The 19,013-nt window shown below is 27.2% G+C and overlaps 1 protein-coding gene across 1 annotated transcript; it reads right to left on the bottom strand.

Moving 5' to 3' along the window:
• Window positions 1-8,721: 8,721 nt before the first annotated feature.
• LOC107455896 (cathepsin L-like peptidase) lies at window positions 8,722-18,649 on the bottom strand. Its single transcript, XM_043044348.3, has 9 exons — window positions 18,614-18,649; window positions 16,488-16,590; window positions 16,144-16,293; window positions 14,495-14,647; window positions 12,223-12,346; window positions 11,224-11,324; window positions 10,260-10,423; window positions 9,137-9,247; window positions 8,722-8,934 (listed from the first exon to the last, which is right to left on the bottom strand). Exons 2-9 carry the CDS (start codon window positions 16,581-16,583, stop codon window positions 8,835-8,837), a joined length of 999 nt encoding a protein of 332 aa, XP_042900282.1. The 5' UTR covers window positions 16,584-16,590; window positions 18,614-18,649; the 3' UTR covers window positions 8,722-8,834.
• Window positions 18,650-19,013: the final 364 nt, after the last annotated feature.

Raw genomic sequence — 19,013 nt, 5'->3', positions numbered from 1 at the left:
TAAAATAAACAATAAAATGCGGTTTTATAGTACGTGAAAAAATATTATAAATTTTTAAAGTTTTGTAGTTTTATCATAATACATTAGAGAAAAACATAACCATTTATTCTGTTAAATTTATTTTTCACTTTTGTATCTTTTACTATACATGAGGCCAGCCTTTCATCCCTTCTGTGGGTCGATAAATGAATACCAAGCATGCTTCGAAACTAAACACTGGGGTTTCGCGTTCGGCTGACCACCTGCCCGGACCATCTGCTCCTACACCCCAGAGCCCAAGATCAAGAAAACTGAGATGGGCACAGTAGGCCTTGGCCCACTATGGACTGTCGCGCCACTGAGTTTAGTTTATATATGAGGCAATAAGAACTATAATTTTAGAAACCAGAATTTCCAGTGAACACTTACCATATGAACCGAAAAATCACTAAATGAGTGGTTTAAGCACCAGGTGGAATAATATCAGGATTTTTTTTTTTCATTAAAACTGTCATGATCGGTAATTTTATCAGAAATTTTTCTCCCTGTTTTACCTTGATCTTTAATATTCCTTTACCACTTTATCCACTTTGATGCATAACCAACCTCGTTTTTAGATAATTATTATTTAACGCGAAATAATAAAATCTCGGGAAAAAAATTTGTAATAAAATCTGTGCCCTCATTTTATAATCTTAAGTTTGATATAAAAGATTTGGGTTAATAACGTGCTTTTTCTAGCAATTCTATTAAATCTTTGTGTTATCTCTAATTTACCCAGCATACACTTTAAATATTCCAGATCAAATAACGGTAAAAATTACCAATACTCAGGGTGACCACCCTATTTACCGTAAAATCCATTTATATCGGAACTTGTTATGAAACACAAATATCTGATATACCGTAATTTTTACAGTAATAATTTTCGTAAAATCACTCAGTCAATCATTTAAATAAATTTTGCGGCAAAAACTACGGTATACTGTTTTACGGTAAAATGGATTTTACGAATTATGCACCCAAAGTGCCGGTTCTTTATACCGTAATTATTCATAATATTTTACAGTATTCGGGATAAGTTGACAAAATTAAAGTGGTGTTTTTTAAATGCCATAAATAAAAAATATTATTTTTTATCATTAGGTGATATTGAAGCAGGTTAGCAAAATCATTTGGTGTATATATTATCAATCAATTTTAAGAATAATTCCAAATACTACATGATGGAAATTACAGTCTTTTTTCGTATTTATTGATATATACTCTTAAATCAGCTTCTTTGTGTTAAATTTAATTCTAATAATTATTTTCTTTTCACTTTTCACTTTTGATTCACACACAATTCTATTTTTTAGGTTGAACATAGATAAAAATTGATAAATATTTTTCTTAAAAAAATGAAAAATATATCGATAAAAAGATATTTTCCTGCTGTGGTGATTAGTATAATCAGTGAGCTTTACTTTTTAACATGCATTTCTTATCACTTTTACTTCGATAAGAAATGTAATGAGGTTATGTCGTCCCTAACCTTATTAAAAAAACAATGCTATTGCAATGTTTAACGATTTTAATTTTTACAAAACCTTAATATCCTTACTTAAAACTAGTTTTGAACGAAAAAAAAATATGCAAATTTTTTTACATGAATTAAGTAGCTTTTTGTAAATTTTTCAACAGTGGGCTGACAATAATACTACCAAATTCATTTTTAAAAAAGAGGCAAAAACTGTCCTAAATGTTAAAAATAACTTAATGTTTATTTATAATTACATATTTAGTTACTTACATTTCTGAATTATAAGACATCTTCCAGCTTAGAAAAAGTATTTTGCACTGATTATGTAACTAGCTTTATTTTGAATGTTATTAAATATTAAAAATTTGATCACAAACGATTTATTTTCAAGTTATATGAATTATCAAAATAGTTGAAATAAAAATAACTGAAACTGTATTGTTATTCAATCATTTCTTTTTACACCATTTTTTACAAATTACAATGTACTTATAAGTTTTGCAAAGCAGCGAAACTTATTTTTATAAAAGTATCATCAATTCTGCTAATTATAAATGATTTCTTAAATGTAGTACACGAAGCAGTGTTTAAGTAGATAAAAGAAAAACTTTATCAACATTACTTTTCTTCATAGCTCTTTTATATTCTTAATGAAATCAATTTTTGTTGTGTTTGTTTTCAAAATGTTTTCGACGTAAGTGTTTAAAACCCACAATTATTAATCAAAATTCCTATTTCATTATACTACAAAATTAAAAAGAATAATTGTGTTTTTTTTAGCGTTTTTGCTAAATACGCAGCAATATTAGCCATAAGTTATTTAAAAAGTAATAGTTTGCCCTCTGTGTGCGATATATTTCTTAAATTAAACTTTTACAAACGTAGTAGAGCAAAGAAATTCCAAAAAATATATAATATATAATTATAATAGTTTGCAACAAAGTTATGTATGCTTTTTTCAAAAAATAACTAACAAACTTAACTTATAAATTCAGTAGAACAAGCAAATTTTAAAAAATATATAGCATATAATTTAAATAATATAATTATAATAATAGTTTACAACAAAGTTATGCATGCTTTTTTTAAAACATAACTAAATTTTTATCCCTCTAACCCATTACAGACTTAGAAAAATAACTTTTTTAAATTTCAATTTGTTAATATTATGTTACAGTATCTCAAACATAATATCACAAAATTAAAAATTCTAAACTAAAAATTTTATATTTCATTTCCAAAGGTGTTAAAATGGTTTAAAAAGAAGATAAATTTTTAAAAATATATATAGCAAAAAAAGAATTTTTACTACTGAGTGTTACAAATGTACTTCCGACTTGATAATTACATGTTAGCATAAGTTTCAGGAGATTTCGTAGAAAACTATTCATATGATTAAAATTTTATGGTTTAAAAAATATATGAAAAGATACCGTTGTATGATAAATATGGTGTATGATAAATAGCAGTATACTAATTGTTGTTGTTGTCGTCGGCCATTAAGGCAGAGGGGGAGTGATTTTTTGCTTTCCAGTGGCTCCATCTATGGCCAAGAATTCGACTTCCGCCACATTCATACGTCACACCCGTTTATAGGGAAGATCCTTTCATACATCCATTCATTCGTCCACAGATCGTAATTTTGACCTGAACCAAAGGACAATCAATTTCCAATTCAGTTACCTAGGAGGTATTGTTTGTTATGGGAACAGGGAGAACTTTGTGACCCGACAGATTTAAGGAGCACCAGTCACCAATTATTACCCGGAGAGTCGCCGGCCGGCTGGATTAGAACTCCCGTTCTCGCAGACGTGGGTCCAACACCCTGCCAATCACGCTACAAAATCCAATTAGATAATTTTCATTGAGCATCAGCGGACTTTTACACTTATTATTTTGCAGAGCCGCTATGACTCAGAGCCTTCGCCCTTCAATGAGGTGAACCGGATTCGAATCCCATTTCGCATCCGGCTTGCAATGACCACAGTGCTGACGTGAAATATCCTCAGTGGTAGATAGATCATGGGTTAGAGTCCCCTTGCCGTCAGGCTAACTGTGGAAGGTTCTCGTGGTCTTCCTCTCCGTGTAACGCAAATGTGGGTTAACTCCTTCAAAAAGTCCTCCACGAAGGGAAATTTCTCCCAATGCTCGATCCAGAAGTTCCCTTGTCTTCTGGATCGGGTTCAAAATTACAAGGCTACGGAGTTGAACATTAGTAGACGTAAACCCATAAAATTGGGTTGGCTGTTCAAAGAGGGTTATAAAATTATAATTTTACGATACATTTGTAGTTAAATTTCATTATAACTATGTCAGATGGGTGGGCCGTTATGGAATGTTTATCTTTATAGGCGAATCTAAATGTTTAACGTTAAAATAACAATGAAAAGGTGAGATTTTGATGCCATTGATGACACTGACTGTTGATTTTAATAGTAAACTGTCAAGATGGGGAAATAAAGAGGGGGGGATGGTAGATACATGGACAATAAAAGGAGCATTTATTAAACTAAACGAAGTATCTTATTTTGCTTATCCAAGAAAGTAGATAACCTGGCTGATGGTTGCTTTATGAAAGTATTGTAAAAATATATTCACTTTTCTGTATTGATATGAATAAAACTTTCTTCTATTTTGCTCGTTTTCAAGTAATATTATTCACCTAAGGGGAAACAATATAGTAAAATTTTCAAAAAATGAAAGAATTTTTTTTGTGCATCTTTTGCTAGGTTATCCTCTTAGGATAATTGTATCAAAATATTGAATTGATTTTCGTAAAAATGCAAAAGTTACAGTACAGCGTAATATGTTCAACTCGGAGTGCGACGCAGGATGCGCTGTGAATTACATAATCATGAAAAGACTGAGTTTTTAAAATTATCGTCTATAGAACATTTCAATAACCAAAATTATAAATACCATTTTAATTTATTCTCATTAACTTAAATTTAAAAATTTAAAGACAGTTTAGAATAGCAAACAATAAAATAGTTTTATCATAAATTATATGCGTTGATTTAATATTTTCCAGTCACCATATACAATGGCAAAAGAAATTTAATGGAATCACGAAGCACATAATAAAACTTCATAAGTTATAATACACGGAGAAAAAGTTCTAACAAAATTAGTGTTAAGGTATGGTATTAACATTTCTGATTTAAGAAAAATTTGAAAAAAACGTAATTCTTGTATTATTCATATCTGGTATTTAAACCATTCATTTGGGAACTTTTCGTTCATGTGGTAACGGTCATGTCTGGTATTCAAACTGATAGCTCTTATTTCCATACATTTAGTAAAAATTATAAGAGCAAATTTAACCGTATAAATGGTTTTTATGCCATGCTTTAAGGTATTATGATATCACATTTACCAAATTTAATCACATTATATAAAACCATATTTTAATGTTAATTTTAACAAAATCATCACCAAATCGCTTCGGTAAAAATCACCATGCTTTTTGGTGTTCTCATAGAGTCAGAAACTCGGTAAATGTTTCCTTATTCTGGTAGCTTTGACCATACTTTTTTATCTGTGTAATAATACTTAATAATAATGCAAAAAAATAAGCTAACTGTAATGATTCTCAATTAAATAATAATTGATATTATGTTTTAAAAACAGTTTAAAAGCAACCAGATTTCAAGATCTAAGACTGCATACGAATTATTTTATTCCTTCAGGGCAGTTTTGTGGACATGAACTGCATTTAAATTGAATGCGTCATAAACTTTTCACTATTCATTAGGAACTTAGTAGTGATCAGGTTTTTCAAATTGCTCAATAAAATAAAACAAAATAGAAAAGCAACAGTAGTTTAACTATTTTTCTTTAAAAAAAACTTTCAAATTACTTTTAATAAATTCAAACTTGTTTTTAATAAATGTTTCAGCTGTAAATTTTAGAATTTTATTGATTATTCATTAATCTTTTCTGTCAAAAATGTATCACTTGGAATGTTCTTGCACGTGTAAATTTGCGTTTCTTTAGAACTCAAAATATAACTCTAACAATCTTATCTTATTTCTAGTCTTCAATTATTGAGTTAAATGTTCTTCGCAGTAAGAAATTCCGGTACAAATTATGGTAATTATGGTACTTTCACTTTACAACCGAAAGTACTGCATCATCCGAAAATTTCATTTTACAGTAAAATCCTTTCTTACTGTAAAATACTATATCCTAATTTTATCAGTAATATTTATTTAATTAGAATGATTCGTTAATTTTACTGCAATTCTTACTGCAATAATTACGGTATATCAGATTTCTTATTCCATAACATGTTCTTGTAAAGTAACTTAATTCGATCAAGAATTTATATTCTGAATTCTGTATTCAGAAATTCTTTAGGGGAAACACAATTGTGAAATTTCCAAAAATTAATCCTTTTTTCTTTATAGTCTTATAGTAAGCACTTGTTCTAAAAGACTAAGTCAAAATTTCCAAAATTTAATCCTTTTTCTTAATATTTTTTAGTAAGCACTTGCTCTAAAAGACCAAGTCAAAGTTTCCAGAATTTAATCCTTTTTTCTTCATAGTCTTATAGTAAGCCCTTGTTCTAAAAGTCAAAGGCAAAATTTCCATAATTTAACCCTTTTTTCTTGATAGTTTTATAGTAAGCACTTGCTCTAAAAGGCTAAATGATAACCCATATAAATCAAAAAGTAGTAGATACTTTTTACAAGGTAAAGCGGCGTTTAACATTTGATTCACTTGAAATTTTCACAACATATATACACATAGTTTCCATAACATATAGTATTTTTATTGCATTTATAGCTTTTGATTAATTAAGTGGTAGACCCTAACTTTTGGCGCATTTTTTATGTGATTTTTGCTTTGTTTTAAATATATAAGAAAACATGCTTTGTATTATGGGGGAAACTACATCTTTTTTTCTTAAGTTATTTTAAAGCAACATTGAAAAAAAAGTATGATCAAGCCTGCTAGAATATGATAAAATTGATCGTGTTTCTATCTCTATGGGAACACCAGAAACCTCGGTATTTTTTTTACCGAAGAGCTTTTGTAATGATATGATAAAATTAAAAATGATATATGGTTTAATAATCTGTGATAAAATTTGGTAAATGTGGTAGAGTTTGTCAATTTCTTCATGAAAAATCAGAGCATGGCATAAAAAAATTTATTAAAAAAATTAATACAACTTTTTTTTCACTTATGTATTTTTTACCAAATGTGTGGTAATAAGAGCTATATTTTTGAAAACCATAGTTTCCAAAATTATATATGAACAGCATCATATGAAAGGAAAAATTTTAACTAATTAAAGGGTTTAACTTCAATATATTTTGGTTTTCAATAATAGAATTGTCATTGCCGGTGATTTTACTAGAATTTTTTTTCTCCGTGAAATCGGCTAACTTTGATGGAGAAATTGAAACTTGATTTAACTGATGTCTGACCTTTCAGATATCTCAAAAAGGAAATTGTACACATTAGATCGTGCAGGCATTTTGTTTGACCTAATTTACTCTTATTATCGGATTTAAATTTTGCTCAGAACATGTTAAATGATGCAAAAATAAAAATCCAAGTTTATCCTCACTATGCAATCATAAAAGTTGCTTTTAAAAAAAAAATTTTTTTTCGACAGTCATTTTGGTGTTTCCTCTTAAACTATTTTATGGTAATGTTTTGCATCCGCATTTTCCCCCACCCCTCCGTAAATATGTAATGTGTCACACTTCAGCTTGGCAAAAGCGTATATTTACTAAACTATACTGGTGTGTATTTCTTAGTCCTTTTAATTTACTATTATTAACTTATTTTATTATTATTAGCTTATTTTGAATAATTTTAGCTTATTATCATTATTTTTATTTGACTTGTACGCTTTTATAACATTTTTTTTTTTAAAATTATTCTATTTCAGGAATTATTCAGTTGATCATTTTCGAATTTTAAATGAGTGAATACTGAATTACTTATCTAAAAGGCCATTGATAATATTTTCCGATTTTGCTTCTTAACTCAATAATTATACCAATTAATTAGTATATTTTTAATGTTTAGTGTAAAATATAAAGATTGCAAATTAATACACATAAAAATCGAATATTGTAATTATATTTATATTTTTATTTATGATGTATTTTTTCCTTCTTTGCAATAGTTAATTTCCCCTACACCTTCAAAAATAGATTTTTAAAACATATTTTCGTTTTGTTTCTCTTGATATTGCACATTCCTAGAGAATAATTTATTAAAATTTTCATAAAAAGCCATTTATGGCAATTTCATAAAATTATTTTTGGACTTAAAAGTTCTTTAAATTTCAGATTACATTTCAAAAATTAATTTTTTCAAACTTAGGAAAGCTCTCTTATGAAATTTTCAAGCAAAGCAGAGGATTCAAACGAAAAATAAGTTTTTGAAAAAGATTTTCAGTTGAACTTTCCTTAAGGATTTACCTACTATCAAATTTGATTCACTAAATTGTATAGAGTTTGCTTCTAGATATATTGACGTACACTGTAAAGAAATTATGGAATCAAATTACGGTAAAAAGTACCACACTCAGCAGGGTACCGATACTTTTTATCATTCTTACCGGAACATGTTACAGAGCAAAATATTCTGATATACCATAATTTTTATAGCAATAATTGCCGTAAAATCACCGAATTACTCTAATATAAATAAATACTACTATGAAAATTACGGTGAATTTTTTACGATAGAAATAGACTTTGTGATAGAAATGGATTTTACGGATAATGCACCCAAAGTGCCGGTACTTTATTCCGTAATTTGATGTGGAATATAATATATGATATATGAACTAAATACATTTATTTTAAATTTGTCAGGAATATTTCTCTGAGTTTCACAATTTTAACTCAAAATCAGTAAATTTTGTTCTTATTTTAATTCAATTGTTCTTGCATTTTTAATATTTCTCAAAATTTCTGAAAAAATTTTCAAAGTATTTTCCTTTCAATGAAAACGTTAAAAGCAGGAAAAAAGTCTTATTACTGCTGAAAAGGATTGATTTACTTTCTGATTGCTTTTCAATACTACATATTTTTGCTAGTATGTCCTCAATTATTGAACGAATAAAATTAGATTTTTTAATGTATTTTCTTTAGACGCAATGGTTATTAAATTCAAAATCATTAAATAGTTACGAGATTCTTCTATTTTTTAGTGTATAAACTTACGATGATTTTTAAAATAAAACAAAAATGTATTTTTTATAAAATATTTTTTAATAAAAACGTAACATAAAATCTTTTTCTTTTCAAAACCATTTTCAAGTCCTAAAAATCACAGTTACTTTAATCACAGATATTTTGAAAGTTTATACAAGTGGGTAGCTGGCTTGAGTAGCAATACCGCATTGGTTGCCACTGTTTCTTGACATCTTGATGTAACCTTTAATTCCCCAGCTTGTTCCCCAACTGCAATAAAAAAGTATATTATTTTTATTTGTCAGGAGAAAAAATTATTTATTTTTTTCCAAAAAGAGATGTTAAAAATAATTTTAATTAAAAAAGATGGAGAAAAATTAGTTAATTTGAAATATATGAACAAAATCTTTACTATTATTCTATAATGTTTATTCGTTTGACATTCTAAAAATAATAATTAATAAATAATTACCTGTTCTTGACCAACCAGTAATCACTACCATCTTCACTTCCATAACCAACAACCAAAACACCGTGATCCAATTGGTCAGTACTACAATCAGGTTCATCGTAAATTCCGTCTCTGAAAAAATTAAAAAAACGTTTAAAACACATATTTAAATACATCTGTTATGTTTTAAAAGAAAACACTTCTTTTGTGTTAGAAAAAAATAACTGTTTAGGAAAAAAGAAGTTAGACTTTAGAAAATAATTTCTTGAGTATATCACTAAATTAATACTCAGACTTTAAAATTTGTTTTCGTAAATGCTTTTATAAATCACTTAAATTTTTGAAAGCTTTATAAATAAAATGGTTTTTACATTTTCAAATTTCATTATTTCTTATAATAACCGTAAGAAAATACTAAAATTTAGGTCTACTTATTTCGCACCTATTAAAATACTTTAAAAAAATTAGTTTTCTAACTTAACTAAAGAAAATTGCTCGAAAGTAATTTGAAGGAGCAATATTCATTTTTAACTATTTTAACTGCTATTACAAATTCACTTCGAAAAAATATATATTCATATCAAATATGATTCAATAAATGTACTATATTAAATTTTGTGGTAAAATTCTGTGACTAGTTCACCAATTTTTAGCATAAATCTTTAATTTTAAAAAGAAATATTTCCATGATCAGAGCTTAATAGATACATTTTATTTCATATATTATTATTCTATCCTTGAAACAATTTAAGTATTAAAATAGCAAATCAGACTTCGAGTAATATGTCATTAGTAAATGGTATTAATTTATAAAACCAATCTAAAATTTTCATCAAAATATCGGTACTGATATCTGGAAAATTAACAGTAAGCCTAAGATCATAAAGTTTGAACAGCATTTTCGTTCTAGTTTGCTTTAATGTCCCTTAATCAAGAGTATAAATATTAATTTTCACATAAATAGTATTCGTCATTTAAAAACTTTATGAAGTATTATGCTGTAAACTTGCATGATACTATAGTCCAGGGTGCATAAATATTTTGAAAATGATGCAGAATACTCATTACGAGCGAAAAATAAATGGAAAGGTAACAGTTGCATTCCAAGAGAGTTAAAGTGAAAAATTCTATTAATTGAACTTACTGGTATGATTGGAAGCTGTCGTGACTTGCGTCAATGGCAACTGAAATTGGACCTACAGTGGCAGCAGCCTTTTTCAAGGCATCTTCATCACCAGTTGGAATGTCAACGTATCCAGTGCATGTGGCTCCTACATTAGCTTTCTTGAAAAGACATCTGTCACCATCCTACAAAAATTCAAAACTGTGAGATTTCAAGAATTTATAATTAGGCAAATTTGCTCTCAAATACAATCCTCTAATTGTATTTTTACCCTTTATCGGGCAAACTAAAATATTCGGCATTATTTAAAATATGGGAGTGTAGTCAGATAACAGAACATTTTCTTTTAGGAAAGTAATGTATGCTTGAATCCTGGTAGTGGCAGCTTATTTCTATTAATATACTTTAACAGCTGCTCCTGTTTTATGAAAATGCTCAAAATCCAGCATATGAAACATTTGCTTTTACTAAAGTTTGAAAACTCGTTGTGCTTATTCTTTCAAAAAATCTGGGCAACGCTTATTAATAGAGCACTTGTTTTTACGTAGGCTGCATAAGCATGAATCCTGATTGTAGCAGATTCTTTTCTCGGTCATTGTAATCGGCGGTTGTTCTTTTACAAAACTTCTCAATTTAATAGAGCACTCCAGACAAAAGAGCATTTGCTTATAGGGAAATTGAATACGTCTGAATTCTGGTGGTGGCATAGTCTTTCCAATCTCTTGTTTTAACTGATTGCTTTCGTGTTACAAGAAATCCTCGATTTAATAACAAATTGTGGTTTTCAACATTTTTATTTTCGGACTAACTTTATAAGATTTCGTATTATAAAACGTTTTTAAAGTAAATTTCCTCACAATGAGACAATTCAGTTTGTAGCTATGAGCTTTTGAACGATATTGCCAATTCCTTGAATTCAAGACCTTCTCTAAACCCAATATGTTTTGAAGCATTTTTAAAATATACGTTGTTAAAAAAAACTTACTTCAGCTGTGTATGGGTAGGATGCTTCAGTGTCAATTCCTTTGTTCTGTTTGATGTACTGGAAAGCTTGATCCATAAGACCTCCTTCACAGCCCATGTTGCCTACAAATATAAAATAATTATCTACCATTTTCATGTGATACATAATATAATGTATTTTGTTCATATATTCTCCATAATATGTGATAGCCATGAATCTTAACAAACCGATGATAGGGTATATTTAGTTTATAAATTGAAACTTCACTCATCAGATCGCGAAGATAATTTTCTCTGCTCCGTTTTCTAAAAAGTGTTCAATTATTGTCATTTAATGGCTTCGTTCACTAGAAAATTTAATTAGATCTTATCACCTTTCAGAACATTTTATTAAATGATATTCTACTATTTCAAATAAGGATTTTTCAATTCTTGTTTTCAAGAATATTTCTCTTTAAAAAGAAGATAAACTTTCAACATTTCAAATTGTTATATTTCTTTTATTTTACTTCTCATGAATTTTAAACATTGTCTTGCATATTATTTTACCACACACATCTTTATTGAATGTGCATTTCTTTTAACACTAAAAATTTAAGTGATATAGTCGGATGTCAATTATCTCATCATTTTATTTATTTACTAATCTTTTAATTTATCCTGACTTTTAGAAACTTCTTTACCGGTATCGAAACTAAATCACAAAATTATTTCTTAAGGTAATGTCCCATTGATAATGTCTAACTTTGGAAGCACAGATTATGAAGCGAAAAGGCGTATTACGCAAATCTTTTTATATTAACTATCGATATTGTTTACATCAATGAGTTTTCCACAGTTTAGCTGTGGTAAAATTAATTAATTAAATTCAATCTTTAGCAAAACTGTACGTTATGCTTCTTAATTTGCATGAAACTTATAAATCATATCAGCCGTCGAACAAGGTTACAATTTTCTCTTTCAGAGTATTTTTAAAAAATTTAAATAAATCTAGGAATTTCGAACAATTTTTCCTGCTTACCTTCTGCTCCAGAACAATCTACGAGATTCTGTTCACTGAGGGAAACCAATTTTCCGGTCTTCTTCATGTGCTGTCCCTCCAAAGATCCGGTGGTGGAGAAAGCCCAGCAAGAACCACATTGTTCCTATTAAATAAAACTCTCTAAATTAATAATTGTAGTGTTAAATATGCCGATAGTTTTTTTGTTTTAGCTACCACTTTTCATTTAATGAATAATGATAGGAGGTATTTCAAAACCAAATTTTATTTGTTCTCTCTATGATTATTTTCAGGTTGTGAGTCTTTATTGCTCCTAGAAACTAATTAGAAGCGAGGGAAAAAAATTTCAAGAACATTAAAATACTGGCTTGTTACGCTTTCAGAATAAAATTTTTATATGAAGAGTTTCTGAAAATATAATAAGTCACCCACATTTTGAAATTGTTCAAGAGTCCATTTCTATCAACAAAAGAAAAACTAAAAATTTTATATATGTAATGAGATATTACTCTGTATTGTGCTGTAATCAAATGAAAACTCCAAATTTTGCAAACTGCTTATCTGGAAACAATATTAAGAAACAGCTTGATGTATAAAAGCCATCTTTAGAAAAGTGACGCTTATCACTATAGCATAAACCGATAGTGTATCTTATTCAAACAAAAGAAAAATTTCATTTTATGATACCAATTCCATTATATTACGATTATCAAGATAAATATTTGTTTTCAAAAACGTTCAAAAGAAAGACATTTCAATAATGTTTCGTCAAATATAGATGGTTAGCGGGTCCATTAAATAGGCATAAACTTATCAATTATTACGATATGTTTTCCATGTCTATCAAAAGAAAGACATAACGATAAACATTTCGTCAAATATCGATGATTAGCGAGTCCATTAAATAAGACATATTACATTAGATCAAAATAAATATTTGTTTTCCTTGTCTATCAAAAGAAAGACATGGCGATAAACGTTTCTTCAAACATAGACGGTTAGTGAGCTTTAGTTATTTAAGTAAAGAAACTTAAACTGTTCTTATCTGTCTACTCTTTTTCGGCGATAAGCTCTATGAAAACAAAGTGTCAAAAGCGTTCTTAAAATATTCTTTGCTGTGATGTTATCTTTATTTGTTGGCGTAGCTTACCTGGTTATCTAACGTTATGTAAAACACACAATGTACTTATTGTAATGAAAATTGAAGATAAGGTTGCACAACTTTGGCGCAATTATTTCATTCTAAAAATCTCCGATACAATGGTAAACAACTAAAATAATTTTGTCTAAAATAAATATTGTGCGTCCAATTAGACCGAAGAATTTTAACTGCTATTGTCCCCTTGAAAAGCTCAACGTTCACATTTTCTACAGAAAAAAAAAGTGAAATGAAATCTCAATTTTTCAACAACCTTCAAATTATTACACAATATACTGTCTACTTTTGTAGAATAATTTTCAACAAGAAAACTTAGATAATCTGCCTTAGTAGAAGGCTCCTCCCCCTGATTACTTCTCTCAGCAACCCTTACAATATCTTCCAACACCTCCTTAAAGAGAGAAGGCGTTCGCACAAGTTACCATTAACGAGAAATCGAATCCTCTTGTAGTTCGAACGTTGTGAATCAGTGCAAAAGCCTTCTCTCTTTTAGGAGTATAGTATCTTCACTATAATTTTTGTTTTGTTAAGCAGATTGTTAGATCAAAATTAAAAATTAATCAATTAAAAGATCGTAAAAAAATTTATTACATTAATACAGAATTGGTTCCATACATTTAGTTTCCAATTCTATTTTTGTTTAATTTATACCTAATTATTTTGGGTATTTTATCAGAAACTTTAATTTGAAATTCATATTCACTTTTGAGAAACAATGAAAACTGACGAAACGTGAAATGCTTTTACGCTGAAGAGATTATTCGTAAATTGGGCGAGAAGTCAAATTTTAAACTTAAAATTTAAAATACTTAACATTTTAAACAGTTATTTTGTATTCATTATTTTAAATGCTTACGTTTACTGGACACAACTTTAAATAAAATTTAGTTTAAAAGTAAATATAACTTACTGTCTAATAATTGTAAAATGGAAATTGAATATTTTTATCATGAACAGTTGCATGATAAATTATGGGTCCAATTTGAATATTATGTTATGCGATTGATTGATAATAGAATAAAGGAACAACAATTTTACCTTTCATTTTGAATAATAATCAGAATTGTAAGCGTATTAAAAACATTCAATTAAAAAAATAATCTATTTTGAAAATTAACGAAGTTTTTAACGAACCTGGTTTTTAATTGGGGTAACAAGTCCCTTCTTCCTCCAGTCAACGGTATCGGGAATTTCGGCGTTCAATGGTTCAACCCAGACACTGCCATTTCTGCTTCTCAAACCGTGGCTTCTAAATCCATTGAAATGTTTCACAAATTCATCATGGCTCTATAAAATAAAAAAAAATTTTATTAAATACTTGTTCTTACATAACCTTAAATATAGAATTTTTTTAAGATTTTAATATAATGTTTAAAGACTGTGAAGCTATAAGAGTAAATAACCTTTGCAGTTTTTTTTTTTATTTATTTATTTATTAAGCACTTGAGTTTCAAAAACGCCAAAAAAATATCTTTAATTATTTAAAAAAAAAATAATAAATATTCGTTATTTAAAAAATATTAAACCAAGCTATAATTTAAAGTATTGTCCAAAAACTGGTTAATAGCACTTCTTTTAAGCAAGACATTTGGCATGTTCCTCACATTCAATGTTCGACCATCTTTGTAATTAATTAAAAATTTAAAAAAACGAGAAAGCTCTTAATTGAGAAAATAATTTAAAAAACGAAAATATAAATTTTTAGACCGAGAAAAAACTATTTTGGTAAAATTACCGTACCGTATGGTAAGGACATTTCTGGTAAAAAAAAAAAGAACTTAACATTTGATAATAAAACTAAAATGTATGGTATTTATATCAATCATTTAACAATTTTCCCGTTTATATAGAAACGGTTTACCTGAAATTCAGTTTTCAAAATTGCAGTTCTTATTACCACACATTTAATAAAAAATACAAAACTGAAGAATAATGTTAACCGAAAGAATGATTTCTATCATATGCCAAAATATCATGATAAAACTAACAAATTTTATCCCATTTACCAAATTATATCACACATTATGAAACCATAATTTTTTGTTCATTATACCGAAATCATTACCGAACACTTCGGTAAAAATTACTGAGCTTTTCGATGCTCTCATAGAATCAGAAATATGGTAAATTTTACTTTATAGTGGTAGGTTTGACCATACATTTTTCTCAGTGTAATTATAATAGAAGAACTATTAATAGCTTTATTAAATGAAATTAATATTTGAATTTTATCAAATAAATATGGTAATCAAATCAAATTTATACTTGAATGAAATCAAATTGATAAGCTGATCTATTATATTCATTGATTAAAGTACTTAAACTATCGTATGTGTTATATAAATATGTACAAAACATTTTTGCCATATTCTGGTAGTTTTGACCATATATTATTCTCAGTGTTATTATAATAGAAAAACTATTAATACCTTTATTAAATGAAATTAATGTCTGAATTTTATTAAATAAATATTTGAATTAAATGAAATTTATACTTCAATGAAATTAAATTGATAAACTCATCTGTCATATTCAATGATTAAATTAGTTAAAATATTAAATGTGTTATAAAAATACGTATTAAAAATAATGGGTATCTGTATAACTTGATAACGTGTTACCAGTTCAATTTGTGACCAATAACTACACTTATGACTACAATTTTGAATATTATGGGAAATGTTCAAAATTTATTTGCTTCTAAGTTTAAATTTAGAATTAGAATTTTTTTACTGATTTTTTTAAAGAAAGATAAAAGACAGGAGAAATAATTGAAATCTTACCATATCACTGTATTGGTTAAGACCTTTTCTGAATTTGTGGAGGCCCATGTCAGCCTGAAGATTGTGTTCTACGATGTCAGCAACTTTCTGTTCCCAGATCAGCCGCCTTGCGAACTCTTCTTTACCATCATACTTCTTTCCGAAAGCCCTCTAAAAAAACGAGGTTATATACGTTAATTTCAGTAATAAACGAACTATTCAAAAAATAAACAAACAAGATAGTAAATGCAATAGTTCATAACTAAAAAAAAGTTATTTTCGTTGCCGAGTTTATCGTTCTATTAATTTGACTATGCATTGTAAGATTTGATTAATTTGGAATAATTATTCAATGAATTACTTACCTTGAAGTTTTCCCAATGTTCGTCTAGTTGAGAATCGAAAGGTAGTCTAGTCGCTGCTGCAACAGCGATGAAGGCAAAAAGTGCAATAAATTTCATTTTGGTACTGAAAAAATAGAAAGCAAAATTTAAAATAAACGTAACAATGCTCTTCTTATTTACAAATGTTATCAATTAATTATATTCTACAAAATATAATAAACAATTTCATGAAATTCCATGTGACTATAATTAGGAAAAATAATTTAAACTACACTCGATAAAGAGTATACAGTTAAAAACCTATTTTTACTAATTAGGTTAATATTTATTGTACCAAAAAAATAAAGATTGTCATTCACGATTAGAGCACTTTTAGTGCAAAATTTGACACAATTAGTGAAAAATTTGAGGTTCTGAGAATGACTATACAAGTTATTAAAAATTTTATTGAACCTTTTGAATTATTACAATAATCGTATAATTTTTTCTCCTACTTTTATTCGTATAATTTATGAATTATAATTAACAACTATTAGTAGCATTAAAAATTTTATTTAAGAACCATTGAAAGTTAGTAAAAAAACAATTAAATCAGAAAATATTAATTTAAGAAAAATTAAGAGATTATCGCTATGTTTAAAGAACTAATAATTTCATTTTTCTATTTATTTTAGCAATCGAAAAGTGAATACTTATCTTAAATATGTGCTCACTATTTGCATTTTTAAATTATATTTTTTTTAAACAGAATGGAAAAAATGTGAACATTTACAGAAGTATACACCTTTAATAACGAAATTAAATAGTAAATTAATGTATTTATGTTTACTAAATTATTGCTAATGGTTTAGAGATAAAGAGTTCATCAGTACAGAGAGAAAAAAAATTCCAGTAAAATTAGCATTCTGTAAAATTTAAAAAAAATTTAATTTTTAAAAAAAAACTGAATCCATAGATACAGTATTTCATCGATTCATTGGTTATTTTGTAATTTTTTCCGTTCATATGGTAAGTTTTTGGTGTTCCCATGGAGTCAGAAGCACTGTAAATTTCACCATATTTTTTTCTCAATGTAAAAATCAGTTTTTAAAATTTTATTTTTTGCCAAAAATAGTTTAACAATTTAATTTAAGGATATTATTAAAATTTTCAATAATTATTTTAACTCAACCCAAAAGTACAAATATATATTTTTATATAATCTTATACATAACAAACAAAAATTAGAAAAAATATTTACCTAATTATTTAAAATCTGTGTATTAATATGTCAAGAATATCACGTTGAACACAGCTCATGGTTTTTACGATAAGTATAAATGTTTTAATGAGAGAATGCTAAATTTTTTTTATTCCAATGCACATATTGATTTGCTAAATTTAAATTTTGAATTGTATAGAAGCCTGTATTTTCAAGTCTGTAATAAGTTACAAAGATTAAAACTACAGATTTTTTCGAAACAAAACTTAAAATAATTTCAAATTACATTAATATCCAAAACAAACTAAAACTTCGCTTTTTTAATGATTTTAAAAGTTAACGGATTGCCTTAAACTTCCTGTTTCAATCTGCTAATGTGTAAAATTTATTTGACATATAGAATTGATTATAAAAAAATGCATATTTAATCAGTTTGGCATGCATTTTTTTGCTTTAAGTTAATAACCTCATTCCAAATAGGTATCATAATTATAAGTATCATAACTACATATTATAGGTATCATAATTAAATGTTTCAAATAAAAGTATTTGCCACATCTGCATAAGGAAAAGCGAAAACAAAATCAAAAAATTTAATAGCTATTTAATTTTAAATTTTTTATTCATAGTTTTCTTCTGTTTTTATAACGTGCGGTTAAAAATATTTTCTAAATAAATTACCATTCACTAGTTGAGAATTTATATTTCATTTAAATCTTTTTTGAAATAATGAAAGCACCATGTTAATTTTTAACAACATAATTTTTTTCAAAATTTATTACACGACAATTGTTCTGATTCGTTAATTTAAATTCAAAACTTATAATTTCAAATCTTTTTTTAAACTTTGATAATATTTTTAAAAAAATAAATGTCCTATTGATCTAGAAATAAGTTAAAAATTTCTAGCAATTGCACAAAACCGAAATATACATTAAATACTTACAAATAGTTATCCAACTGAACTTCAGAATGATATCCCTGGTTGTGGGTATTTGGAGCAATCCGATATTAATATTTATAGTCGATGAAAACACTTCAAATTATCGACGATTAAGTCACATCAATTGACTAGTTATCAGAATGCAAAGATATGACAAACCTCGTGTGAAAAATACATCACATTTTACAATATTATCAGTACAGTCCTCCACTATGATATGCGATGCTCAGGTGATGAATAAGAAAACAGAAAAGATAAGACGACAAAAAAAATATTGTGAGTGATCACTTATCATAGACAAACTTATGATTTCAATTAAAACTGCAGCGTCAATCTTTGCGAAAAATATCGTTATCATCTATAGAAAGTAAAATTCGAAAGAATTAGAATGGGTTATTTGCTA

The sequence above is a fragment of the Parasteatoda tepidariorum genome, chromosome 10, assembly GCF_982258835.1.
Source record: "Parasteatoda tepidariorum strain Cologne lab strain chromosome 10, Ptep-v5.0, whole genome shotgun sequence".
Classification (NCBI taxonomy): domain Eukaryota; kingdom Metazoa; phylum Arthropoda; class Arachnida; order Araneae; family Theridiidae; genus Parasteatoda; species Parasteatoda tepidariorum.
The sequence above is the reverse complement of the archived record's forward strand: the minus strand, read 5'-3'. Positions and strand labels throughout refer to the sequence as shown.

What these genes read in the sequence shown, in the direction of transcription:
- LOC107455896 (XM_043044348.3), bottom strand. Translation starts at nt 16,583, where the DNA reads ATGAAATTTATTGCACTTTTTGCCTTCATCGCTGTTGCAGCAGCGACT. An exon ending in AACATTGGGAAAACTTCAAG is followed by an intron (nt 16,294 to 16,487) that starts GTAAGTAATTCA and finishes TCGTTTTTTTAG; the next exon opens with AGGGCTTTCGGAAAGAAGTA. An exon ending in TACTGGTTGGTCAAGAACAG is followed by an intron (nt 8,935 to 9,136) that starts GTAATTATTTAT and finishes TTTTTATTGCAG; the next exon opens with TTGGGGAACAAGCTGGGGAA.